Source organism: Trachinotus anak, unplaced genomic scaffold (assembly GCF_046630095.1).
Source record: "Trachinotus anak isolate AG129_WGS33_773 ecotype Australia unplaced genomic scaffold, CSIRO_AGI_Tana_v1 ptg000032l, whole genome shotgun sequence".
Lineage (NCBI taxonomy): Eukaryota > Metazoa > Chordata > Actinopteri > Carangiformes > Carangidae > Trachinotus > Trachinotus anak.
Genome location: NW_027273883.1, coordinates 4,758,860 through 4,781,243, shown reverse-complemented (window position 1 = coordinate 4,781,243; position 22,384 = coordinate 4,758,860). Strand labels below are relative to the sequence as shown.

Here is a 22,384-nt window from a genome sequence, read left to right as displayed (position 1 = left end):
GATTATTTGAAAAAAAAAAAAAAATCCACTGGCCCTGGCAAATTACAAGTAGGCCACCAAAAGTGCTACTACTACTACTACTACTACTACTACTACGTTCTTCTTAAAATAGGTCAATATCTGAGCTGTACATGGGAATCATACTACCACTCATCTGGTTTTCGCATTAGTGGGCGAGAGTGGAGAAGTAAAATAATCCCATTTGGGACTTTTACGCACAGCATCCAAACAATTGTATCCATGCGCAACAGCTCAAAACACGAACAAGAACTTATGTATAAAAGGGGAACAGGTGGTCTGTTCATGAGAATGAGAGGTAGTGGACTGTACTTGTAGTCTAGGGTACTTTATTTTATTTTTATAACTATGTTGATATCAGTGTAGAGGTTTTTTTTCTCTGTGGTGCGATTAACTATTGTAATTTATCTACACTGCTCTAATATTCCAATAATATTCCCACAGGAAGTTAATGTGTCTGTGAGCAGGAAAGTCAAGACAATAAAGTCCTTTCGGCCAGTCATCAAGCACTGAACTGGATGGACCAGAGCAGAAATTTTGGAGCGGCCCCAGAGCCTCCGGCTACACTCACAGCTCATCAGTTCATCTGATGGTCCTCACTTTATCTCAGTCCGGTTTAAAGGGACCCCATTCCGCGGCGAAATGCCTCCCAAAGAGCCACAGCTGACTGGACTTCAAGCACTGACTGCAGCTAAATGAGATTTCAGGTAAAAGATTTTATAACTTTTTTTGCATTGTTAATACAATACTCTTCATTTATTAATTTGTAATGTAATGTTACAGTTTGAGTAACAATTTTAATTGTATACTACAGCTTAAAGAAGTCATTATATTCATGTAGTCAAATAAGGCAGAATCTTATTTGCTGCACATTAATTTAATTGCACAATATGTTTAAGGGTTACAGTGTTTGAAACTTGTTCAGTCTAATTAGTATTTGCTCTGATAGTTCTGGCTTTAGGTTCATCTTGATATTCTGGCACTCTTAATATTAGGCCTACAAGTGTTTTATAAAGTATTTTTATCACAGGAAGGTAGAACATAGGATCATAAAGAACATTATTATTTGAGCAAATTAAAGTAATTACTGTGAAAGTACACATGTACAGCTCCCAGCACTCTATTCGGGTGTGGTTAGTAGGATGTGTGATAGTAACATCTACTGTAAAGGAAATGAATGTTATAATACTGATATTTATATATTTTTTTTCTTTTCATATATTTTATGTGTATGCACTTCATTTCTTTGTCTTGTAATGAGCTACATAACTGCTTTTTCTGCTAGAATGGAAATGTTGCTGAGGGGAAACCTGAGGAGAGGAGTGGGGCTCTGCCTTCTGCTGCTGGCTCTTGTACATGAGGCCACAGGCCAGAGAAGAAAGACGGGACGCAGGAACAACTACAGGCTGCATGATGATGGAGGAAATGGTAATTCTGCTTATGAGGTATCCACATGTTGGTGGGGAAGGTTAGTTACTGGATCCTGTGGGTGTAACAGCTGTAGAAGGTAGAAGGATCAGCCATTCACCACACAACCAAAACCTGCCTGCCCTTATGTCCATTGTGGTTCTCTTTGGAAAGGACAACCTAAAAGGTCATCAGGGTTAAGAAAGAGGTCAAATTCAGGCCTAGCAGTGAGGTATATGAGTCACCAAATTTTCACCAAAAAGTCAAAGTCTAAACTGAAGTTCTGAAGTTATCCACACTCAGTCAGTGTTTCCTTCAGTTTTAATTTTTTTAATTTTTTATTTTTTTGATATATTTCACATCTGGTGCAGCCATTTTTGCCAGTTACTGAACTCAAAAAACCGCCACTCACAGATCATGATGGACCATTTGTCAGTTATCATTAAATGATAACTGAGCATGGTACTGTAACTCTTGGACAATAGCTCATTGTATCATCCTGTTCATAGTTATGTTTTCAAATTGTCCCCATCATTGCCCTAATGTATGTCTGTGTTCATACCCAACCAGATGATCAGGTACACACTGAGAGTAATGCTGAAACGATTAACCTTAACCCCAACAGTGAAACGAACAGGTAGGTCTTGTTAAATTCAGTGCAGCTCAGCCTTAGAGAACTGTATGAGTGCCTGTTTTCAGAGCGGCTGAATATCCTGTTATGGTTTAAATGATAACTCACAGGCTTTTACATCCCAGTAAAATTAAATTTCTCAGGGGTAAGTCCACCTTTGTGATTTTCTGAAATGATGATAGTTGTCATTTATCGTTTAATATGCCGTATGTGCTGACATTTACTGCCCATTTTTCCCATAATGTACCAGAAACAAATTTCACTCTCTCTAATTCGGCGGCCATCAAAGTGAAGTGAAGGTGCTAAATTAAGTTGAACTTAAAGCCCCTATGTGTGGTGCTTGAAAATGTTTGGCTTTGGTGACTCCCGGTGGTACTATCAAAAAAAAGACACTTTATTTCATTATCCATCAGTTTACTGATTTTTGATTAATCAATTAACTTAAGTCTAAAAATTGTAAAAAAAAATTAGAAGCCCCCCCCCCAAAAAAAAAACAGTCAAACTTATGTCCTGAGAGACCACTGTAACAACAGACAACAGTCCAAACACGAAAGATATGCATTAATAAATCAATAAAATCATTGTTGCTTGACTTTCTGTTAATCAGCAAATCAGTCAATAGACTAATTTTGTCAATGCTGCTGCATGTTGCCTACTTAAAAATATTGAATATTGACATGAAATATTGACAATTTTTATCCAAAGGTACCAATCCTGACCTGTAACCCTTGGTAAAAATGAAATGAAATGCTTTTGACTTCTGGAGAGCATTGTGAATCTCAAAGTCTGCCTGAAGTTTTGGTGGTTTCTTTCTCTCATAGTTTTGGGTATGACATGTTCACTGGAGGTGGCCTTCATCCTGGACAGCTCTGAAAGTGCAAAAATATACCTGTTTGAGAAGCAGAAGGCCTTCGTCCTGAGCTTCAGCACGCGGCTTGCAACGCTGCAGGTAACTGGCTGGTCGCTGAAGGTGCGAATGGCTGCTCTTCAGTACAGCAGCTCTGTGTCCATAGAGCACCGATTCTCAGACTGGAAAGATCTGGATTCATTCCACGGTCAAGTCAGCACCATGAACTACATCGGCCACGGCACCTACACCACCTACGCCATCACCAATGCCTCACAGCTGCTGGTACAGGAGACACTGCCAGAGAGCGTCAGGGTTGTAGTGCTGATGACAGACGGGGTCGACCATCCCCGTAACCCTGATGTGATTTCAGCTGCAGCAGAGGCCAAAGGTCATGGCATAAAGTTCTTTGCTGTAGGTTTATCGGACATCGCCCAGCAGAGTCAGAATAACGCCAAACTGCGGGCCATTGCAAGCACACCCGCTCAGCAGTTTGTCCAAAGTCTTCTTGATCCTCAGCTGGAAGAGAAGCTGCTCAAAGAGATGGTGAGTAGAGTTAAGATGGCAGCTGTTGATGAGAAACAACAGGGAACATCTATTACCCATGAGTAGGGTCAATTATGGTATTTTGTGCTGTGGGCAAACAACACATGCCTGTAAACAAGGGTTTTCATTATTAAAGCCTCCATGTGCAGGATTTAAGACACGACTTTGGCATCTCCAAGTAAATGGGGCGCCTGTGGTTCAGGAGGTAGAGCAAGCCGTCCACTAATTACAAGGTCGGTGGTTTGATCCCCGGCTCCTCCAGGAAACATGTCAGAGGGTCCTTGGGCAAGATACTGAACCCCACATTGCCCATTGATGGCTGACCCATCAGTGTACGAGTGAGTGTGTGTGATGCATGAATGTGGCAAGTACTGTAAGGCACTTTGAGTGGTCAGTAAGGTTAGAAAAGCACTATATAAGTGCATTAAGATTTATCAAAAAAGACACTGTGGCAGATCTGACCCAGGGACATTGAGAAAGAAGGGTTGGATTGTGTATGTTTTCTGAAAATTCAACCCTTATACCATCAGAATAATTTTAAACATTTCAATGTGTTGTCTTCAGACTGTAACTTAATTTTGGGATTGCAGTAATGCTGGTTGCTGGTAGTGCTCTGGGTTTGTTGGACACTTGGGTTGGGCCATGCAGAATTTGCATCAGATTAGAAGTTTTGGCTGCTTTTGACAAACTCATTATAGCCAGAAAGTTTGTGTGATTTCACAGTAAATTAAGTCTAGATTTCCCGTTCTTGTTAAACGATTTAATTTTTTCTGAATTGTCATTATACATTAAGATCAAGAGGCTATCCATGTCACTACAGTAGCAACAAGGTCTTGGGTTCAAATCTCCACCGTGGTTTTTTTGTATCTTGGTTTTCCTCTGGAAGCCTTTCTCCTTGACCAAACCACTGAGCTCAGAGCTGGGGTTGGTCTTTAAGAACCCATGGCTTTCTAGTGCTTCCAAATAGGATAGATCTAATGTAACTGTTAATAAATAACTTAAAGTTAGCTTACAATGAATGGGCACAAAAAAACAAACAAACAAACAAAAAAAAACCCCGATAAAAAAACCAATTGGTTTGTTTGTTGTTACTTTGACTGCCACATGTCTCTCACTGCACTTGATGGCATTTCAAAGGGTGTAATGATACCAACGAGTTTAGCGTTTGCATTACCTGATACCACTGAGCTGAATTTCAGATATGAAAATCAACCATTCAAAATGGAGTCAGAGGGTTTTCACAAGAAAACAGCAGTTTTTGGAGCAGTTTCCAAAACAGTCTGACCTAAATCTGCTAGACCTGTCTCAGGCCGTGATCATCCATGGGGACCAAAGATAAATCTGACAAGTTTTCCTATTGTTCTTTTTTTTTTTTGTGAAATACTGCATACAATACGTTCAACTCTTCTGGCCTCTTAAAAGCAAACAAAAAATACACCTACAAATTAAACAAATATAAAAGGTAAAAATAACTTTTTGATTGCTAATGACAATTTTTTCTAGGCCATAACCAGCAAAGGGTCACAGGTAGACATAGCTTCAGTTTAAGGGTTCCCCTATCGAAAAGGTTGGGAACCACTACTGTAGACTGTCAGTTGTAAGATGCATAAATGATTCTCAACCATATGTCATTGATGCTCAAGAGTATACACTGTTTAATTACAACTAATTGCCAGTATTACACTGTTGAAACCATGCTTGCTTGCTGGCTCTCCGCATGTTTAAGAAGCACTAAACATCTCCTGCACACCCCAGCAGCCTATCACACTGACAGCAGCATGCCGCTTCTCTTCCAGGCTGTGTTTGTCCTCTACACCCTCCCTCATTTTTCAGCACTGTCTGTCCTCACAGTGGGTTCAGACCCCAATCACAGTGTTGTGTCTGCACGGGGGGCTTTCCTGCCTGCTTTGCATTTTCCACACTCTCAGAAATGTCAAATATCTGCAGTAGGTCAGGGCCAGTCTGGGAGACTGGAACCTCTTGTTCTGCTTCCCAGAAATGCGAGATGTTATATAGCTTGCAAAAAAAAAAAAGACATCCTATACACTGAGGAGGACAATATCTAACATGTAGGTACCAAGATTTTAAAAACAAATAAACAAATCTTTCCTGTTAGTGAATGACATTATACTGAATCTGTAACTTAACTGTCTTTGACATTTTTCGTATGATGTTTTGCCTCCAGGCTGCAGTCGCATTTGAAGGGGTAAGTCCTTCCATGTAATTCAGCATTTACCTTTAATTCTTCAGTTTAAATGGTTGCACTGACTTCGTATTTCTCTCTGTGTTAGTGTCCACAAGCCCAAGTGTGTTTGTGTGAAAAAGGAGCGAGAGGTCCTCCAGGAAGCCCAGTGAGTTTTTAGAAATCCACATTGAACATTGTTATTGCCGTAATGGAAGGGTTCCATACAAAAATTATAATCTTTACCAGAATTATAGGATAATTACTCTGTCTTGGTTGCATTGTATTCCTTCATCACACAGTAGCATCATCTTGTCTTTTAGCATCTGACTAAGCCTTAACAGTGAACTATTACTAATTCAAGGGTAGAAAAGGAGACCCAGGCTTCAGAGGGCCACCTGGTCTGAAAGGAGCGAGGGTGAGTCATAACAGGAAGAAAAAAAGGAAAACTTCTGGAAATGTTTAAGTGTTGGATTTTATGCAGCTGATTGTACATTGGTGTCTCTTCATAAGGGGGAGCCTGGCTTGAATGGTCGACCTGGAAATGATGGTCCAGAGGTGAAAATCTTTCTCTGTTTTTTGCACAAATATGAAATAGCGTCAAAGCAGAAACATTTTTAAACTGTTTTGTCTTCTACAGGGTCGTCCGGGTTACAAGGGCAGCAAGGTGGGTATCTGTTTGCATGTTAGCTTTAGCAACAAGCCTAACAGTGAATTGACATGGCCACAGAAAATAACCAGAGGTTCTAATTTGGTGTATTTTCTTACAGGGGGAGAGAGGAGATTGTGGCACCCCAGGGGAAAAGGGCGACACTGTACGGTCATTATTCACTAAGATATTTCAACAACTACCTCAGATTTTGCCCTCATATTGAATTCCACGTTATTTTGCAGGGACCTGAGGGAGCTCCAGGCCTACGAGGCTTACAAGGAGAACAGGTAGAGTGGCTGTGTGTCTTTTTTAATTGAATAGTAACCATTATGATAATTGAACCCCCACAGACAGGCTGATTACAGGCTGATTGACAAGCTAATTTATTTGAAAAATAGCATTTCAATTTTCACGGGCTACCCACTTATCAAAATCACATTTCCTCAAGATTGCTGCTTCATAAATGAGTTACTGAGGTGACAAAAATAAAAACTGACAGAAAAAAATCTTGTGAATACAATAAGTGAGGGACAGTTTTTAGCCAGGGACGGCAGTGTCAGCTGGTTTGTCTCATCACTGCTTTGGTCAAGACTGAAAAACTATCGGATCTGTTGCCATAAAATTTAGCATTGTCCCTAGAGGATGAACCCTAATGACAAAGCTGGTCTGCTGACTTTTCATCTACTGCTACAATGAACTTCATATTTATGGTTTTGGGTGAAATAAAGTGTTAGAATTTATTTTCACTTCACTTCACATTTCCACCCCTCATCCATCACACCCATGAACCTATAGTTCATTGTCTGCTGTTTACACTGACACTCAGACGTTACCATACGTCGACATCAGAGGGTCCATTGACTCTCAAATATGAAAAATGGAAGTGGAATTTGTCTCTTATTCAGCCCTGCACTAATGGAATGTGAATATTGGATTATCGGTAATCCTGATACTAATGTGACTATCCAAAGCAGTGAATCCAGGCTTGCAGGATATTATTCTTTTGCAGGAACAGACTTTGTGTGGTGGGATTAGTGCAGGGACCTGGCCGCCCAGCACAACTCTTCCTCCTCTGTGCCATTGGCACAGTGTCAGTATAACCTTGTTATTTTGTGAGCTTGGCCTGAGAATCGAAAGACATGAAAGCCGTGAATGTTGATGTTAATCCTGTTGTATTTTTCATTCAGTAGTGATGGGCTGGTTTGGAGCAGCGGACTGGTCATACAACACGACGCTTTGTTTTTAATTCTTTTTTTTTTTATTAATTGTTTTGTGCTGCTGAATTAAAATCTTTTGTCAGAGATGAGAACATTATGGTTATGATGATTCCAAACTTTTACATTTGTTTTTCAGGGTCCAATGGGACCACCAGGAGATATTGGTCCTGAGGGCCCGGCAGGACCTAAAGTAAGTTTCTCCAAGAACCTAAGAGCCATTGAACTTTGGGGTTTTGTGTCATTTCTGTTCGTAGTTAGTTTGCAGCAACAGTTTGATTGGTTTACTCATACAGATGTAGTCACCACATTGATTTGTACTTTTCTGACTTTAACGCCCCCTAGTGGTGGTGTTAAAAAGGGCTCTGTGGCAGACAGAGCATGGCAAACCAAAAACTCTTCAAATACAAAGCGCAAAAACAACATCAGGACTGGCTCTTTGTTTCACTTCCAAAATATGACTTTGAATTATGAGCTCATACAACCACTGAATCTTTTGTAGCAAACAATTATCCCTGGCACACACAGACACACACACACACACACACACACAGAGGTTTTCCAGGCCTGTGGGTGGTATAAATGGAAAGAGGTATACATGTTAGTGGATCAACTCAATAAAAAAGTCATTTTCAATTGCAGTTGCACAACATTTCGACAACATCCACAGACTACAGAGCATCCTGTCAATAAAAACATGAATAACTGCTTAACTAAACAAATTTAGCTATTTAAGATCATTTGGAAGTTTTGGAGTTTTTTTTTTCTCAGAATAGTGGGATAATGTTCACATGCAGCGCTGCAGAGACACTTCCTCACACAACATCTGTAATGTCTGATTTCAATTTTAGTGAAAAAAAGAGAGGAAAACGACCTTTAAAATGTGCGGCCAAGGCTAATAAGATGCTGATGTCTCCATCACCACAGAGCTGTCCTGCAGCTTTCTAACAAAGACGTCTTTATACAGATGAAATGTAATGTGATTTATATCCCTTTGAAGAAGGAACAAGCATTAACTAAGACTAGATTCCCATTTAGCTTCACAGATAAAAGAGATTAAAGTTTTTTTTATATTCTTTTCCATCAGATATCACTAAAAATACTACTGTAATTGGCACAAACATAATTTAATTAAATTTCACAGTATTTAGTTACATTCATTTGTTTGCATTTTAAAAGGTTATCCATTAAAAAAATATACTGAAGTTACAAAACCAGGAGAGTGAGGTTCTCTATTACAGAGGATGTTGCATGATGTCAACATTTCTATCCTGCTGTTACTTCATGATGTGAATAGGAGGACTTGAATGGTGGTTGTTCTGTGTATTTTCTTGGTCTTGATTGAATTTTAAATCTCTGTGTGTGCTGTACAATTATACATATCAAGGCAAAGTCCTCAGCAAACCAGTTAGGAGGAAGGTGAAAATTGTATTTTATGAATTGTCCTTCAAAGACTGGACGCATTGTTTGACTGATTATGATCTACACGTGGCGACCTGCAGGAATGAGGACGTTTTTTTGAATTTAGTTAAAACAAAAAAAAAAAACATATCAGCTGGGATGGGATTATATCTGTATTGTGAGGAAAATTAACTCTTCCATTACAGTATTTGTTAGTTTATTTTATATTTTGTCAACTGTGTTGAAGTGCCATCACATGATATGCAAACCTAAACTTGTTTATTTGTCACAGGGAGACCGAGGACCCAATGGTGTTCCTGGACCCCCGGGGGACATTGGTGTTGGATTCCCAGGAGCCAAGGTGACTGTAAAACATCTCATATTGTCATATGATCTTCCCAGGTGATGGTTGTTTTTCCACCCTTCCTCTGATTTTATATAGTTTCTGAAAGGTTACATGAAACACATCTATAAATATCAACAGATTAACTCACAAATAGCTGTAGTTTATTCTCTCATTGGCTCACTTGAAGAGTCAAGAACGTTGTAAAGACATCTCTGGCACTGAGAACAGGTCTGATGAACCCTCTGCCCTTGATAAGGTCTTTTTTCTGATAGTGAGATAATAACAAACCACCACAGAAAGAATAAATATTATCATTTATTCCCTGTAATTCAAGTGGTTGACTGGTGATGTGTGATGCTTCCAGGGTGAAAAAGGTATTCAGGGAAGACAAGGTCCCACAGGTCGTGTTGGGATAGGAGAACCAGGACTACCAGTGAGTATGACTGGTCTTGTTTTCTTGGTGTATTGGTGGGATTGTATCAAAATCTTAAGATGCACATTTGATTACTTAATATCCATTCTATGCTTAACAATGTTTAGTAACTAGTAGTTTGCTATAATCGAGACTCTGGTGAGGTAAATACATTTACAAGGCCAGGAGTTGAAAATGAAAGATAATTAATACGAACTTTTTGCTCAACAGCAGTGACAGTGCTGGATTAGCTGTGCTGGATCATTTTCCCTTTGCTTCCCTCTGGTTTCTTTTCCTATTACACACTACAGACTGGCCAAGCTGCCAAACATGAGCGCGTTCTGTGCACTTAACTCGAAACACACTCCAGGATTTCTGGGAATTGTAGTTAAAACATTCTGAACAATTTAAAAACCCCTGCTGCCACCTGGAGTATCCATATGAAAAACTGCCTGCTGCAGGTTTAGTCTGTCTCATGTGCAGCCCCAGTGTGTGTAAATCTTCCAGAACCGCCCCCCCAGCATTTTCTTTAAGCAGCTTCTTTTAATATTTTATGTCGGCATTTACCGAAGCCTTCACGTGTGTTCATTAAATGTTTGTTCCAGGGTCCCCCAGGGCCACCCGGAGCACAAGGAAACCCAGGGCCTCCTGGAGAGGGTTTTCCAGGACCCAAGGTGGGTCAAGTCTTTGACCACATGTTAGCAGCAGTTCAAAATAATGTTGCATCATCCTATTGTATACATGTATATTTATAAGCTGCTGCAGTCCGAACCATATAGTAGTGTAGTCAAGTTCTTAATTTGATAATCATATAAATCAAGTTTATTAATATTATTCTTATTGTATAGCAACTGTCTGATTAGTAATTTCCACATATGATGCTGGTTTTAGTTCAGTTCGGATATTAATGGAGAAATTTCTTTCCAGCATTGCAACATAAAAACACAGAAAACATAAACACAATAAAAACACAATAACACAACTGGAGACATTAAAAAGCTGGTACCACACACACAATACAGATTTAAATGAAAGCTTCATCTGATAAAAGTGAGATAAACAGCAACAATAAGAAACCAAGAGGCGGCTTATGGTGTATTAGAACTAAAAGGGCTTATTGCACCTTGGATAATTGAAAACTTGAACCTAATTTTTGGGAACCTGTATCTCTGATCAGATGGGAGGGGATGAATTTCCTGGGATGAATGAGAAAGTTAGAGCTGATTCTGTGACCGAGCTGTCATAATGAACATCTATCATGTTGTTGCAGATTCAGTGCTGAAGAAAAACATTATTGTGCGTTTTGATTTGTTTACTGCAGGTGCAAAGCAGAGCTGACTGATTCACAGAAATTACAACCAGAAAATGTTTAGCTGATTGCTGCAGAAATTCACATTAACCAGCCTGAATGTGGCATTTGAAATATGCTGCACACGTGTGAAACTCAATCTCACATCAAGAGAACTGTTCTGAGAACAGTGACGTGTATATCACCTTTACTGGCTTTGTTTTAGGGTGATCGAGGATACGATGGTCCAAGGGGCAATCGTGGGCCTCCTGGTGTCGGGGTCAAAGGTGACAAGGTAAATAAATCCAAAGAGCACTTTATTAGGAACACCTGTACACCTGCTTACTCATGCAATTATCCAAGAGATCAGAGGATGATCAGACTGGTTGGAGCTGACAGAAAGAGTTCCACTCCTGTCAGACAACAACAGAAATCTGTGGCTGCAGTGGACACAGACTCACCAACACTAGACGGATGAAGACTGGAAAAATGTACCCTGGTCTAAAGAATCTGGATTTCTGCTGAGGCAGCAGATGTAGGGTCAGAATCTGGCATCATTAGCATGAACCCATGGACCCAACCTGCCTTGTATCAACAGTCCAGGCTGGTGGTGGTGTAATGGTGTGGGGAATGTTTTCTTGGCACACTTTGAGCCCCTGAATCTCAATCAATCATGGTTTGAATGCTGCAGTCTATCTGAGTATTGTTGTTGATCATGTGCATCCTCTTATTTACAATTTACCATCTTCTAATGGCTACATCCAGTTTGACAATTCTCCAAATCACAAAGCAAAAGTCGTCTCAAACTGGTTTCATGAACTTGACAACGAGTTCAGTGAACTTCAGTGACCTCCACAGTCACCAGACCTGAACCCAGTAGAACACCTTTGGGATGTGATAGAAGAGGAAACTGGCAGCATGAATTTGCAGCTGATTCATCTGTAGAAATGATCTGATGCAGTCACGTCAATGTGGAGAATCTCAAAGGAAAGTTTTCAACATCTTGTGCAATCCATGCCACAAAGAACTGAGGCCATATCCAGTATTAGTTTGGTGTTCCTAATAAAGTGCCTGAGATTGAAACAAATCTTAAATATTTAGCCCACTTGAGGAAACTCTTCTGTTGCTGCAGCATTTTCTACCTTTGTACTTTCTTACTGATTGTTGGGACGTTGGATGAAATGTAGATACAGTAACATCTTTTCTCAGGGCAGTCTTGGACCACCTGGGATTCCAGGTCCAGTTGGTGTCCAAGGTTTAGGACTTCAAGGAGAAAAGGTAAAAACTGGATTAACATATGTCAGACTATTCAATCCTGACTGTTTCCTATGGTTCACAGCTCAAACTCAAGGGAAGAAAACTGTGTTATTGGTAGTTAATTAAAGAACCACAAAATAAACTGACTGTACAGACAGTTTCCCACCTGTTTACACCTCCATCTTCTTTCTCTCAGGGCGATCAAGGCCCAGCTGGACCTACAGGACCCAGAGGAGCTCCAGGTGTAGGAATAACAGGACCTAAGGTAAGACAGGCAGGGGGGCGTCCATTAACTGGTGATGTTATTGTCTCAGAAACAGAGCAGAGCTACTTATTGTGATTGACGTTCAGCTGATTCTCTCTCTGATTGTTCTGCATATTTTATCACAAGAATGTGTCGGTGAAACGCAGCTGGCTTGTCAATCAAATTCCTGCGAGTCTGAATCAGAGTTCATGGTGGATGAGTGATTATCTGAGATACATTCATTCCACACTCAGTTCTGCTTCATATAAGTTTCATTTTACAGATTCCATTTCAGCATTTTTGTGTCCTGTACCCTAAATTTCAACCAACATGAAAATTACATTTTTTACTTTACCAAGGACCAGGATCAGAACATAAGTCAGAAACAATTTTTTTCTATTGGCATTGTACATTTGAGATTTTCAATACAATTCTCTATCTCCTACATTGTATTCAGGGTTTTTCATTTAACATTTTTACAAAGCAAATTTCATGGTATCAATTTCTATGTCAAATTTTATTTGCCAATTTCTTTTTTTAACATTCAATTTTAACCTGATTATCCTTTGTACTGACGTAAAAACATTCATTTCTGTGTATTTTCATGTGTGAAAAAAAACCCTGCCTGGGAAAAAAGATAACTTGCACCCAAAATTTTTTTTTTCCCACTTGCCTCTTGATGTGTTTTCACAGATTAAAAAAAGAAAGAAAAATGATACTGCCAAATAAAATAAATAAATAAATAAAGAATTAACTTGCCTATCAGGCCTTCTGTTGGATAGGGCTGCTGATATATATTTTTGTTATTATCTGTAAATCCCATGTGAAGACCAAAACTGAATCTACTAACAAGCGCTGACTATGTACAAAAATCCTGATGAATCTAATTTTTCTGTGTCATGGAGCTCCAAAACATTTTAAAACACATTATTGAGCCACAGGGTTGCACTGGCTGACATGTGGCTTCATCAATGTGAAAACACACTGTAGTTTATCTTTGAGTCAACGCAGTATATGGCTAAGATAGATAATATGTTTTATAGGAGAACATCGGCTGGATTATGTTCAGAGGCAAAGTGGGTGTTTTTTTTTATAGTGCTGAGTCGTCAGGAGGTGGTTGTTGTGGCTGATGGCCGTTCAAAGTGCACCACTGTCACACCAGAAACCGAAGCCCTGACTGTGGTTTAGGCAACAAAGCACTTTGGTTAAGGTTTGAGACAGAACATAGTTTTGGATTTATGTAAATAGACAGATTGTTTGTCTGAAGTCAGTGTGAACTTTTCCTGTGTTAAACTAGACCACGGTCATTCTCTAACCTTAACCAACATGCTGTGAGAGTCTAAAGGTAAAAAAAAAAACATAACACTGTAGACACTACAAGTAGTTATTGTGTATGGATATACTGGGAACATTTCACTGATAAGTTCATACTTAACATATTTGCAACTTAAATACATAAATTAACAAATATAATCAGGTGGCAATTATGTTTCCTACAAATTGTTTTCACTGCTGCAGTTAAGTTGTGTATAAAAGTAATTTCTAGGAGACAGAGTTGCTTCAGAAGGAACCACAGACTTATGCATTGTTAGTTTTGGCCTCTTCATGAGATTTGTTTACCAGAAATAATAGAGGTTAATTTAAGTTTGTAACTTTTTCTCCAGGCAAAATGATCCTCTACACTGAACAGTCAGACAAATGGTCTCATTCCCAGAATTCCTTTTTCTTTAATTCAGCATCGTGCTGTTGGGATGTTGCTGGGATTTTATCTGTTCTTTTTCATTTTTCTATTTTCTATTTCATTTTACCATTGTCTGTGTGAATGTTGTCTTCAGGGGGACCAGGGCCCCACAGGTGAGCCTGGGCTGCCAGGTGAGAGAGGAGTGGGAGAACCAGGACCCAAAGTAAGTCCAAAATATTTGCTGTCTTAGAAGATCAACACTATTGTTATGATTATATGCTAAATATGAAGCTAGAGCTGGCAACAGGTTAGCTTAGCTTAGCATTCCTTTAAGTTGAGTTGTAAAAGATTATCAGGAAAAATCTAAAACTTAAAGGTGGCACATTTTAGCTCTGTTGCGGGTCTCTAAAATGTAAAGCTTTACAGAAATAATCAATAACTAGTAGCTGATGCTTTCGTTCAGACATGAATTACAATAAAACAAGCTGTAATCCCTAAATCGTTAACAAGAAGTTGATTATAAAAACCGTGCAGTGTGATCCAGTGACTTTTGGATATTCTCATTCAGTAGTTTATTTCATCACTTTCCCCACATTGATGCTCTTGTGTGTTATTTTCCTCTCCCAGGGGGACCCAGGGGCCGAGGGGTTACCAGGGATACCAGGTCAACCAGGAGAGGATGGAGCCCCGGGACAAAAGGTAACATGATGATATAAAACCTGATCTCTCTCTCATTTTGAAATTATTTTGAATATTTCTTACCAGTCTGCTGCTCCACTGACCTCTTTTCAAATGACGACAGGGGGACCTAGGATTACCGGGTCCTAGGGGACCTGATGGTGCTCCTGGTAAAGGTGTCCCTGGAGACAAGGTAACAGACAGAGGGCACAGTTGATGCAGTGTATATATAAAAATGTTGTGTAAATGTGCCGTGGTATGAGTTCCCTACATATGACGTGTTAAGTAACCATCTAAACGTTTACCTCAGAGTTGATGATTCAGAGGATTGTTGGGAAGAACAGAATTTTTGTTTCGCAGGGAGACAGAGGGGACAGGGGGACCAGAGGCCTGCCAGGTGCAGTTGGTCCTGTGGGGCCAATGGGGCCAAAGGTATGTTTAAGCAATTTTTATGACAATGCTATATAATCATTTAACACACTGTAAACACCTTAACTTCAAATGGTGTTGCCACATCTTTAGATCTTAGCAGTGGTGAGTAAAGTTTTGTCATATCTGATAGAAATGATGAACTAGGAAAATAAGACCCAGGTTGTAAAATAAATAAAATAAAATAAGAAATGCGACACCAATCCTCAGAGAAAAGGGTTCTTCTCTGGCTCGTACTCCATCCCTGCACTAAGTTGATGCAAAACAGTTGATTACCTTTTGTACAATCCTACTGACAAATAAACAAAAACACACATCCTTGGCCATTATGAGTTATTTTCAAGGTTGTAATTTTAAACCTGATTTGCCCTAAACCTGATGAATGTTTTCTTTTCCAGGGGGATCCAGGAAATATGGGGCCACCAGGTGCAGGTGGACCACCAGGGAGGGGTATACCTGGTGCCAAGGTAAGCCCGCGTGGTGCTACACTTTAACTGCCAAACAGTAGCAAGGTTAGTTGATTGATCTATGTCTGGTTTTTGTCAGGGGGAACCGGGTCCACAAGGTCCAGCCGGAGCTGTTGGAGAGCCAGGAATCGGTTTAACTGGGCCTAAGGTGAGTTGAACGCAGGTTTACTCTTCAATGATCCTCTGAAGTGAAGTCAAGTGAGTGAGTGATGTGTTTTGGTTTGTAGGGTGACAGAGGATCACCAGGACCTGCTGGTCCTCCTGGACTGAAAGGTGACGGCTTCCCCGGCTCTCCGGTGAGTATCAGCCTACACAGCAACCGTCTTGATCGCTTCATACTTCCCTATCACCACCCTGCACTGTGTGATTTTTTTTTTTTAAACCTTAGGGACTTCCAGGACCTCCTGGGTTGACAGGAGAGACCGGACCAGAAGGTTTTGGGTTACCTGGACCAAAGGTAAAAGTTTACAAAGGAAAAAAACATAAAGACTAAAGAAGAGTGTCATCAGCCAAACGACAATATTGTTCATCTCTGTCACAGAAGTTACCTCCACCACTTTGGTGATTTCATCTGCAATAGTGCTGTTTTTGTTGTTTAATGCATTTCCACCATGTTGTGATGCATCAGCACTTCTCATTGTAAGGAGAGTTTATTTTTTCCGGTATTTCTTCATTTCATCTGTCATTTCCTTGTAAGCTAAATCACCTCTGAAAAATAATATGATAATGACTGATTTGCAGTATTTTGTGTAGTTTTTATTGTTTGTTTATTGTTGCTTTGTATGTTTGTGTGTTGTCATCCATGATTTGTTTATAGGTGAGATGTTTTATGAACAAGATACAGTTTTTTCTTTATGTCTGAGGTGATATTATGATTGTTATGATAATTATTATGATTATTATTATTATTGAGATATTAAAGTATCTATAAATGTTTTCTGTTCAGGGAGACAGAGGCTTGCCTGGACCTCTGGGTCCTGTAGGGCCACCAGGAATCGGTCTGATTGGTTCTAAGGTAATGTGTCCTGTTCCAAAGAATGATGTGCATGTAACACTGTAAAAACTGTACATGCCAGAGTCATGAAATTCACGTTGGTTCCTTCAGAGATACAGTTTTCTTTTTCTGCAGGGTTCAGCTGGCCAAGTGGGACCACCGGGACCACAGGGGTTACCTGGAGAGGGCATTCAAGGACAAAAGGTACCGCTGCCACCTGTCATCTGCTTTGATCAGTAACTCTAGACTCTAGTGTATTGGCACTTTTTCCTTTATGTGACCAGTGAGCAAAGTTTAGGCAAAAGACTGAATGAGGACAGCAGCCCTAAAGACAAAAGAAATGAAATGGTAAAATCTTCATTTATGTTTTTTATTATCTCTTGAAGTTTTTGTCCAAAGTGCGATGCCATATTGAATAGGAATTTTTTTTATTTTAAAACAATGATTACATTTTTAGCATTCAGCAACTAAATCTACCTGAGTCAAATCCAATGAGTCTGTAAATGACTCATCGGACCTGTTTTAGTGTTTGTTTTTTCACACCTGCTGCAAATGTTTCTGTTGACTTTAGTAGAATAAAACCAGCGAGTTCAGTAAATGGACAGAAAAATTCAGACACAGGTGCTAAAAGACAGATGAGACGAGAGATACTTCTTATTGGTTTTATCTTGTATTGTAAGTTCTACTTAACATACACTCTGCTCCATGTTTCCAGGGGGAGCCTGGATTTCAGGGGATCCCCGGCCCCAGAGGTCCCCCTGGACAAGGTCTGCAGGGGGACAAGGTAACGTTGTAATGTCAGCAGTGTATGTAAAAATGAATAATAATAAATAATTATCTTAACTGAAAGCAACAGTTAACACACTAAAACAAAAGTGAAAGGTAATTTTGGTGCTTAAAAAAATACAGGAAAACACCTGTGATATCCTTAGTCCAGAGGATCCCAAAGCAGCAACAAATAGAAAAGATCTAATGTTGATTGCATATTCATTTATTCACTTTTCAGTTGGAGTTGTTTATATCTACAGGTCTGTTAGGGAGGAACAGGATGACCCTTGTTATCGCATCCCCACTTTTTAATTTAGGCTGCTGTGTCTTTCCTGTTGCAGGGAGACCGAGGGTTCAGAGGTGATAAGGGCAAAAAGGGAGAGAGAGGAGAACCTGGAGAGCCGGGAACCATCGGACCTTTGGTACTGGATTGAGTTGTCAGGCACATTATTATTTTGTGTTTATTCACCATGTTGTAAATGGGAGTTTTACTCCTGTTCAGTAACCTTGTGCATGTCACTGACCAACAGCCTGATCCAGGATGTACATACATGCATCTCAGCAGGAACATGAGAAGAAACCACTTCCTTAACACAACAACACAATATGTCTAAAGCTCACTAAAAACACTTTCTTTCACATCGTAGGGTAGAGTGGGACAGAAGGGAGAGCCTGGACTTACAGTAAGTACAGAGATTTGCTCACTAAATAGTGATGAAACAATAAGTTGATTAATTGATGGACAGAAAATGCCTCTCAAATATTAGAATTTGCAGATTTTCTTAGTTTTATATAATTGTAAATTGAATCTTAGGAAAAAAAAAAACAAATGGGAAGCTGTCACTTTCTGAACTTGCTGATATTTTATCCAGAATCAGAAGATATTAATCGGTTCCAGCCCTACAATTAAAGTCATAAATCAGTAATGAACTGGCTCTAAAAATGTTGCATTTGCTGTCTTTCACAGAGAGATGAAGTCATCAAAATAGTGAGATCCATATGCAGTAAGTAGAGTCAGAGGAGAATCAATGACTCACCATTAGAGTTAAATATTTTCTTCAAGTCTCACATCTGATTCTGTGTCCGTGTAGTGATCATAAACTGTATCTACCTGGACCTGTCTCTGCTCTGTTTTAATCAGGTTGTGGAGTGACCTGCCGCCAAACCCCCCTGGAGCTCGTCTTTGTGATCGACAGCTCAGAGAGTGTCGGCCCTGAAAACTTCAACGTGATTAAGGACTTTGTGAACGCCCTGGTTGACCGAGCGTCGGTCAGCCGAGACACCACACGGGTCGGCGTGGTCCTCTACAGCCACATGAACATGGTGGTGGTCAGCCTCGGACAGGAGGCCACCCGGGATGAGATCAAGTCTGCGGTGCGCTCCATGACCTACCTGGGCGAGGGCACGTTCACCGGCAGCGCCATCAAGCAGGCCAGCCAGGTGTTCAAGGCGGCGCGGGCGGGTGTGAGGAAGGTGGCCATCATCATCACCGACGGGCAGGCTGACAAGAGGGACTCGGTCAGTCTGCAGAGCGCGGTGACAGAAGCTCAAGGAAGCAACATCGAGATGTTCGTGATCGGGGTGGTGAACGAGAGTGACCCTCTGTACGAGGAGTTCAGGATGGAGCTCAACTTCATGGCCTCTGACCCCGACAGCGACCACGTGTACCTGATCGACGAATTCAAAACACTTCCAGGTGACAATTCCCATGATCATGTGATTCACACATTAAAGGGCTGGTTCACCCAAATCACAGAAATAAATACATCATATTTTATTACTTTCCTCAAAGAACTGTTACATTTAAAGGATAGATGGTGAAAAGGCAGCCAGATGAACTGATAAACCAAAGATCCTCCAGGCCTCACATCTGACATCACAACATTATCGTTTATCATCATTGTATATTAACACAATGTCAGTATTTAATTCCTTAAATATAATGGTTATTGTCAATGCCAGTATATTGTGACTACCTTCAATGTACTGAAAGTGGTGGCAGAAATTTTAGGACCAGGGCAAATGAAGCCCAAACGATCTGCAAGCCAAGACACAGGAGAAAATATGTGGAGTATATCAGTAATTAGGGTGAACTGACCCTTTAAAGCTGCACTGGGTTCAATCATTATGTAAAATACTTTCAGAAAAACACCTCTTTCCAACTAACTGTGATTTCACAGAAACACAAAAATAAATGTGTGTTGTCACAGAAAGTGAGGAAATGAAACTTGAACTGAAACTACCTAAACAGCACTGAGTGAAAAAAATAAATATCATTCAAATCAAACCAGAAGTTTATAACTAATGTGTAAATCTCCAGAGAAAAAACATCCTCCTCGCTCCTCACAACCACTTAGATGAACTAACACAAGATTTTGATGCAAGAAGAATCTGGTTCACCGTTTGCACATCAAGTAAAACCGAAGCACCGAAGAGGAAAGGTGCTAACTGCTGCTTTAAAAACTGCAACACACTCTTATCTGATCTGTACTTGGAGGCTACTGACATGACTGTGAAGCTGTAGCAATATAAGTGAACTGTATTTAACTGTATATTTACTGTCACGGTCTATGTGGTCTCTCAGCTCTTGAAAGAAAACTGCTGAGTCGTATCTGTGAAGATGGAGAAAGACATTTGTTCAGCTCCATCCCGAGCTCCAGACTTCCTCCAGGAGTGGCTGAGGTCTCCGGTAACGTCCGGGAACCCCCATACAGGACGGACACAGACACACCCACCTTCACAGGAGACTTCAGGAGAGTTCAGAAAGTGGTGAGGAGAGCCTCAGCTTGTGTTCAAACTGTTCAAAGTCTCACTGGAGCTCATGGAAGCATCCAAAATGTCCAGTATTTTTCATTATGACATTAAATTTACACTTGACAACACAACACCCTCCCCATGTAAAGATGTCCCCAATATTTAAAGCCAATGACATTGGATTAGTGTGACAGGAAGCTGCCCAGTTAGATAAATGTGTGTTAATTGAAACCACAAATGCATTTGGAAATGTATTCATTTGGAACATTAAATGTGGCAAAAGGTCCACTTACTCTCTTCATGCTGTGGTCTTCCATCAGTATTATCTTACCTGGATAAGTAAGAACCCTGTCTCCTCTGGTACAGCCCGGCCCTCCAGCCTCTCAACTCGACAGAAAACCCGTCGCTCCACAGAGAACCAAGCCGGACGACAGGACCAATACAGACACTCAGAGATTTCCATTCTTCGACTGGGAGCCCTTCAGGCCGGTAACAGAGTTCCTCCCAAAGTTTGAGGTCAAGGACCCCTCAGTCCACATGGTGATGACCGGAGCTGTCGGGCCGGCTGGTCCCACTCTGAAGGCACCATATGAGGAGGACACGCCGGCACCGGCTCCCCCGACCCCCCCGCTGCTGCCCTCTGACACCGACATGTCAGGTAAATGTTACATATGCCCTGAAGGTTTTAGATTTTAACAACTGAAGCCCTCTGTGTACATTTTCTGACCTAATTTCTCACCAACATTTTCTCATGTGAAAATTAACTCAAAAACATTTTTATCCAAAACATGACGCAACAAACCACAAAAATCAACCAAACACCAATTAGACAACATCTAAACAACAGTTCCTCGTTTTGAGTAATGTGCATATTTGCTTTCTTACTGAGAGTTAGACGAGAAGATTGATACCAGGCCCATTTTTGTATGTTGAATGTAAGGCAGGAAGCAACAGCCAGTTAGCTTAGCTTAGCATAAAGACTGGAAGCAGGGGGAAACGGCTATTAGCTTTAAATCCATCAAACCAAAAACACAAGAGTTTAAGAATAAGATATATTTTGGACAATATCACATAAAGAAAAACAATTGGAAAATACAATTTAAGCTCATATCCTGCAATTATTTTCAAAGACTTATTGGTGTGAATATCAGGCTTATCAACAAAGTAGTACATTTCAAATATCTTCAACTCCAGCAGGTAAAATATTTGTATAAAATAGAAATTTCCACTCACTTTCTGACACTTTCGGGTTTCTGTTGTCTCCAGCGGAGCGGTGCAGCCAGATCCTGGACCCAGGACCGTGTCGTGACTACGTGGTGAAGTGGTACTATGACGCCACGGCGAATTCCTGCGCTCAGTTCTGGTTTGGAGGCTGTCTGGGAAACGGCAACCAGTTCGAGACCGAGAAGAGCTGCAGAGAAACCTGCGTCAAGGTTTAACGTGCACGCACCTGTAGTCATGTTCATAAACTTCCTGCTCTGACTAAACGAACTTCACTTCAGCTTCACTGCTTTAGTATTTTTCTGTAGCTGCTTTGAGGATAGGGAGCGAAACAGCATCATAAAGTAAAATTACCTTCAGATGAAGTTTTAGGTTTGAAATTGTTCAGTAATCAGTTTTTTTTCTGTTGGTCAGGGGTTTATGTATTAATTGTGTGAACCAAGCCGAGCTAATGCAGAAACATTATGTCTTTGATGTTACTTACACACCGTTGAGCAGTTCTGTAAAATAAAACATTTTAACCACTAACGTTTCTATTCAGAAAAAATAATCCTTTTGTATAATTCAATGATGTATTTTTTTACTTAATGTCTTTTTATGTTTGTTTTTTAATAGTGTGTAATGTCACCGAAGAAAAAAAACAAAGCAAATAAACTTTTTAATCACATGGACCACAGTTTGCTGAATCGATGTAATGTGGATGAGACGTCCATGTGTACAGGAAACTGTTTTTCACACATGGGAGAACAGTGCTGGTTGTATTTAGCCATGCACCTGAAAACTGAAAATTAACAGGCTCCTTGAGCACATCTAATTCACGAGCTTCACCAGTGGAACCAGCTGGTGTTGTAGTTGTGTTTGCAGTGATTTAAACCTCCTGACAATTTTCCACATCCTGGTTCAGCTAATTAGCTGAGCAGTGACAGATGAAGTAAAATAATAAAAAA

At 40.2% G+C, this 22,384-nt stretch overlaps 1 protein-coding gene across 1 annotated transcript; it reads left to right on the top strand.

The window, feature by feature from the left end:
• The first annotated feature begins 517 nt into the window (after positions 1-517).
• Positions 518-22,104, top strand: col28a1b (collagen, type XXVIII, alpha 1b). The gene is made up of 35 exons (XM_071470503.1): positions 518-725; positions 1,304-1,446; positions 2,878-3,449; positions 5,635-5,655; positions 5,741-5,800; positions 5,996-6,049; positions 6,145-6,189; positions 6,272-6,298; positions 6,402-6,446; positions 6,526-6,570; positions 7,637-7,690; positions 9,191-9,259; positions 9,609-9,677; positions 10,262-10,330; positions 11,171-11,239; positions 12,154-12,222; positions 12,398-12,466; positions 14,281-14,349; positions 14,754-14,825; positions 14,929-14,997; positions 15,165-15,236; positions 15,632-15,700; positions 15,780-15,848; positions 15,928-15,996; positions 16,089-16,157; positions 16,647-16,715; positions 16,830-16,898; positions 17,410-17,478; positions 17,804-17,884; positions 18,110-18,145; positions 18,430-18,466; positions 18,604-19,158; positions 20,047-20,231; positions 20,583-20,874; positions 21,483-22,104. The coding sequence occupies exons 2-35, from the start codon at positions 1,305-1,307 to the stop codon at positions 21,653-21,655; spliced, it is 3,603 nt and encodes a 1,200-aa protein (XP_071326604.1). The 5' UTR covers positions 518-725; position 1,304; the 3' UTR covers positions 21,656-22,104.
• The last annotated feature ends 280 nt before the right edge of the window (positions 22,105-22,384 follow it).

Coding starts and splice junctions, on each gene's coding strand:
- col28a1b (XM_071470503.1), top strand. CDS start 1,305: ATGGAAATGTTGCTGAGGGGAAACCTGAGGAGAGGAGTGGGGCTCTGC. Junction 14,350..14,753: donor TGGGAGAACCAGGACCCAAA/GTAAGTCCAAAA, acceptor TTCCTCTCCCAG/GGGGACCCAGGGGCCGAGGG. Junction 14,826..14,928: donor ATGGAGCCCCGGGACAAAAG/GTAACATGATGA, acceptor AAATGACGACAG/GGGGACCTAGGATTACCGGG.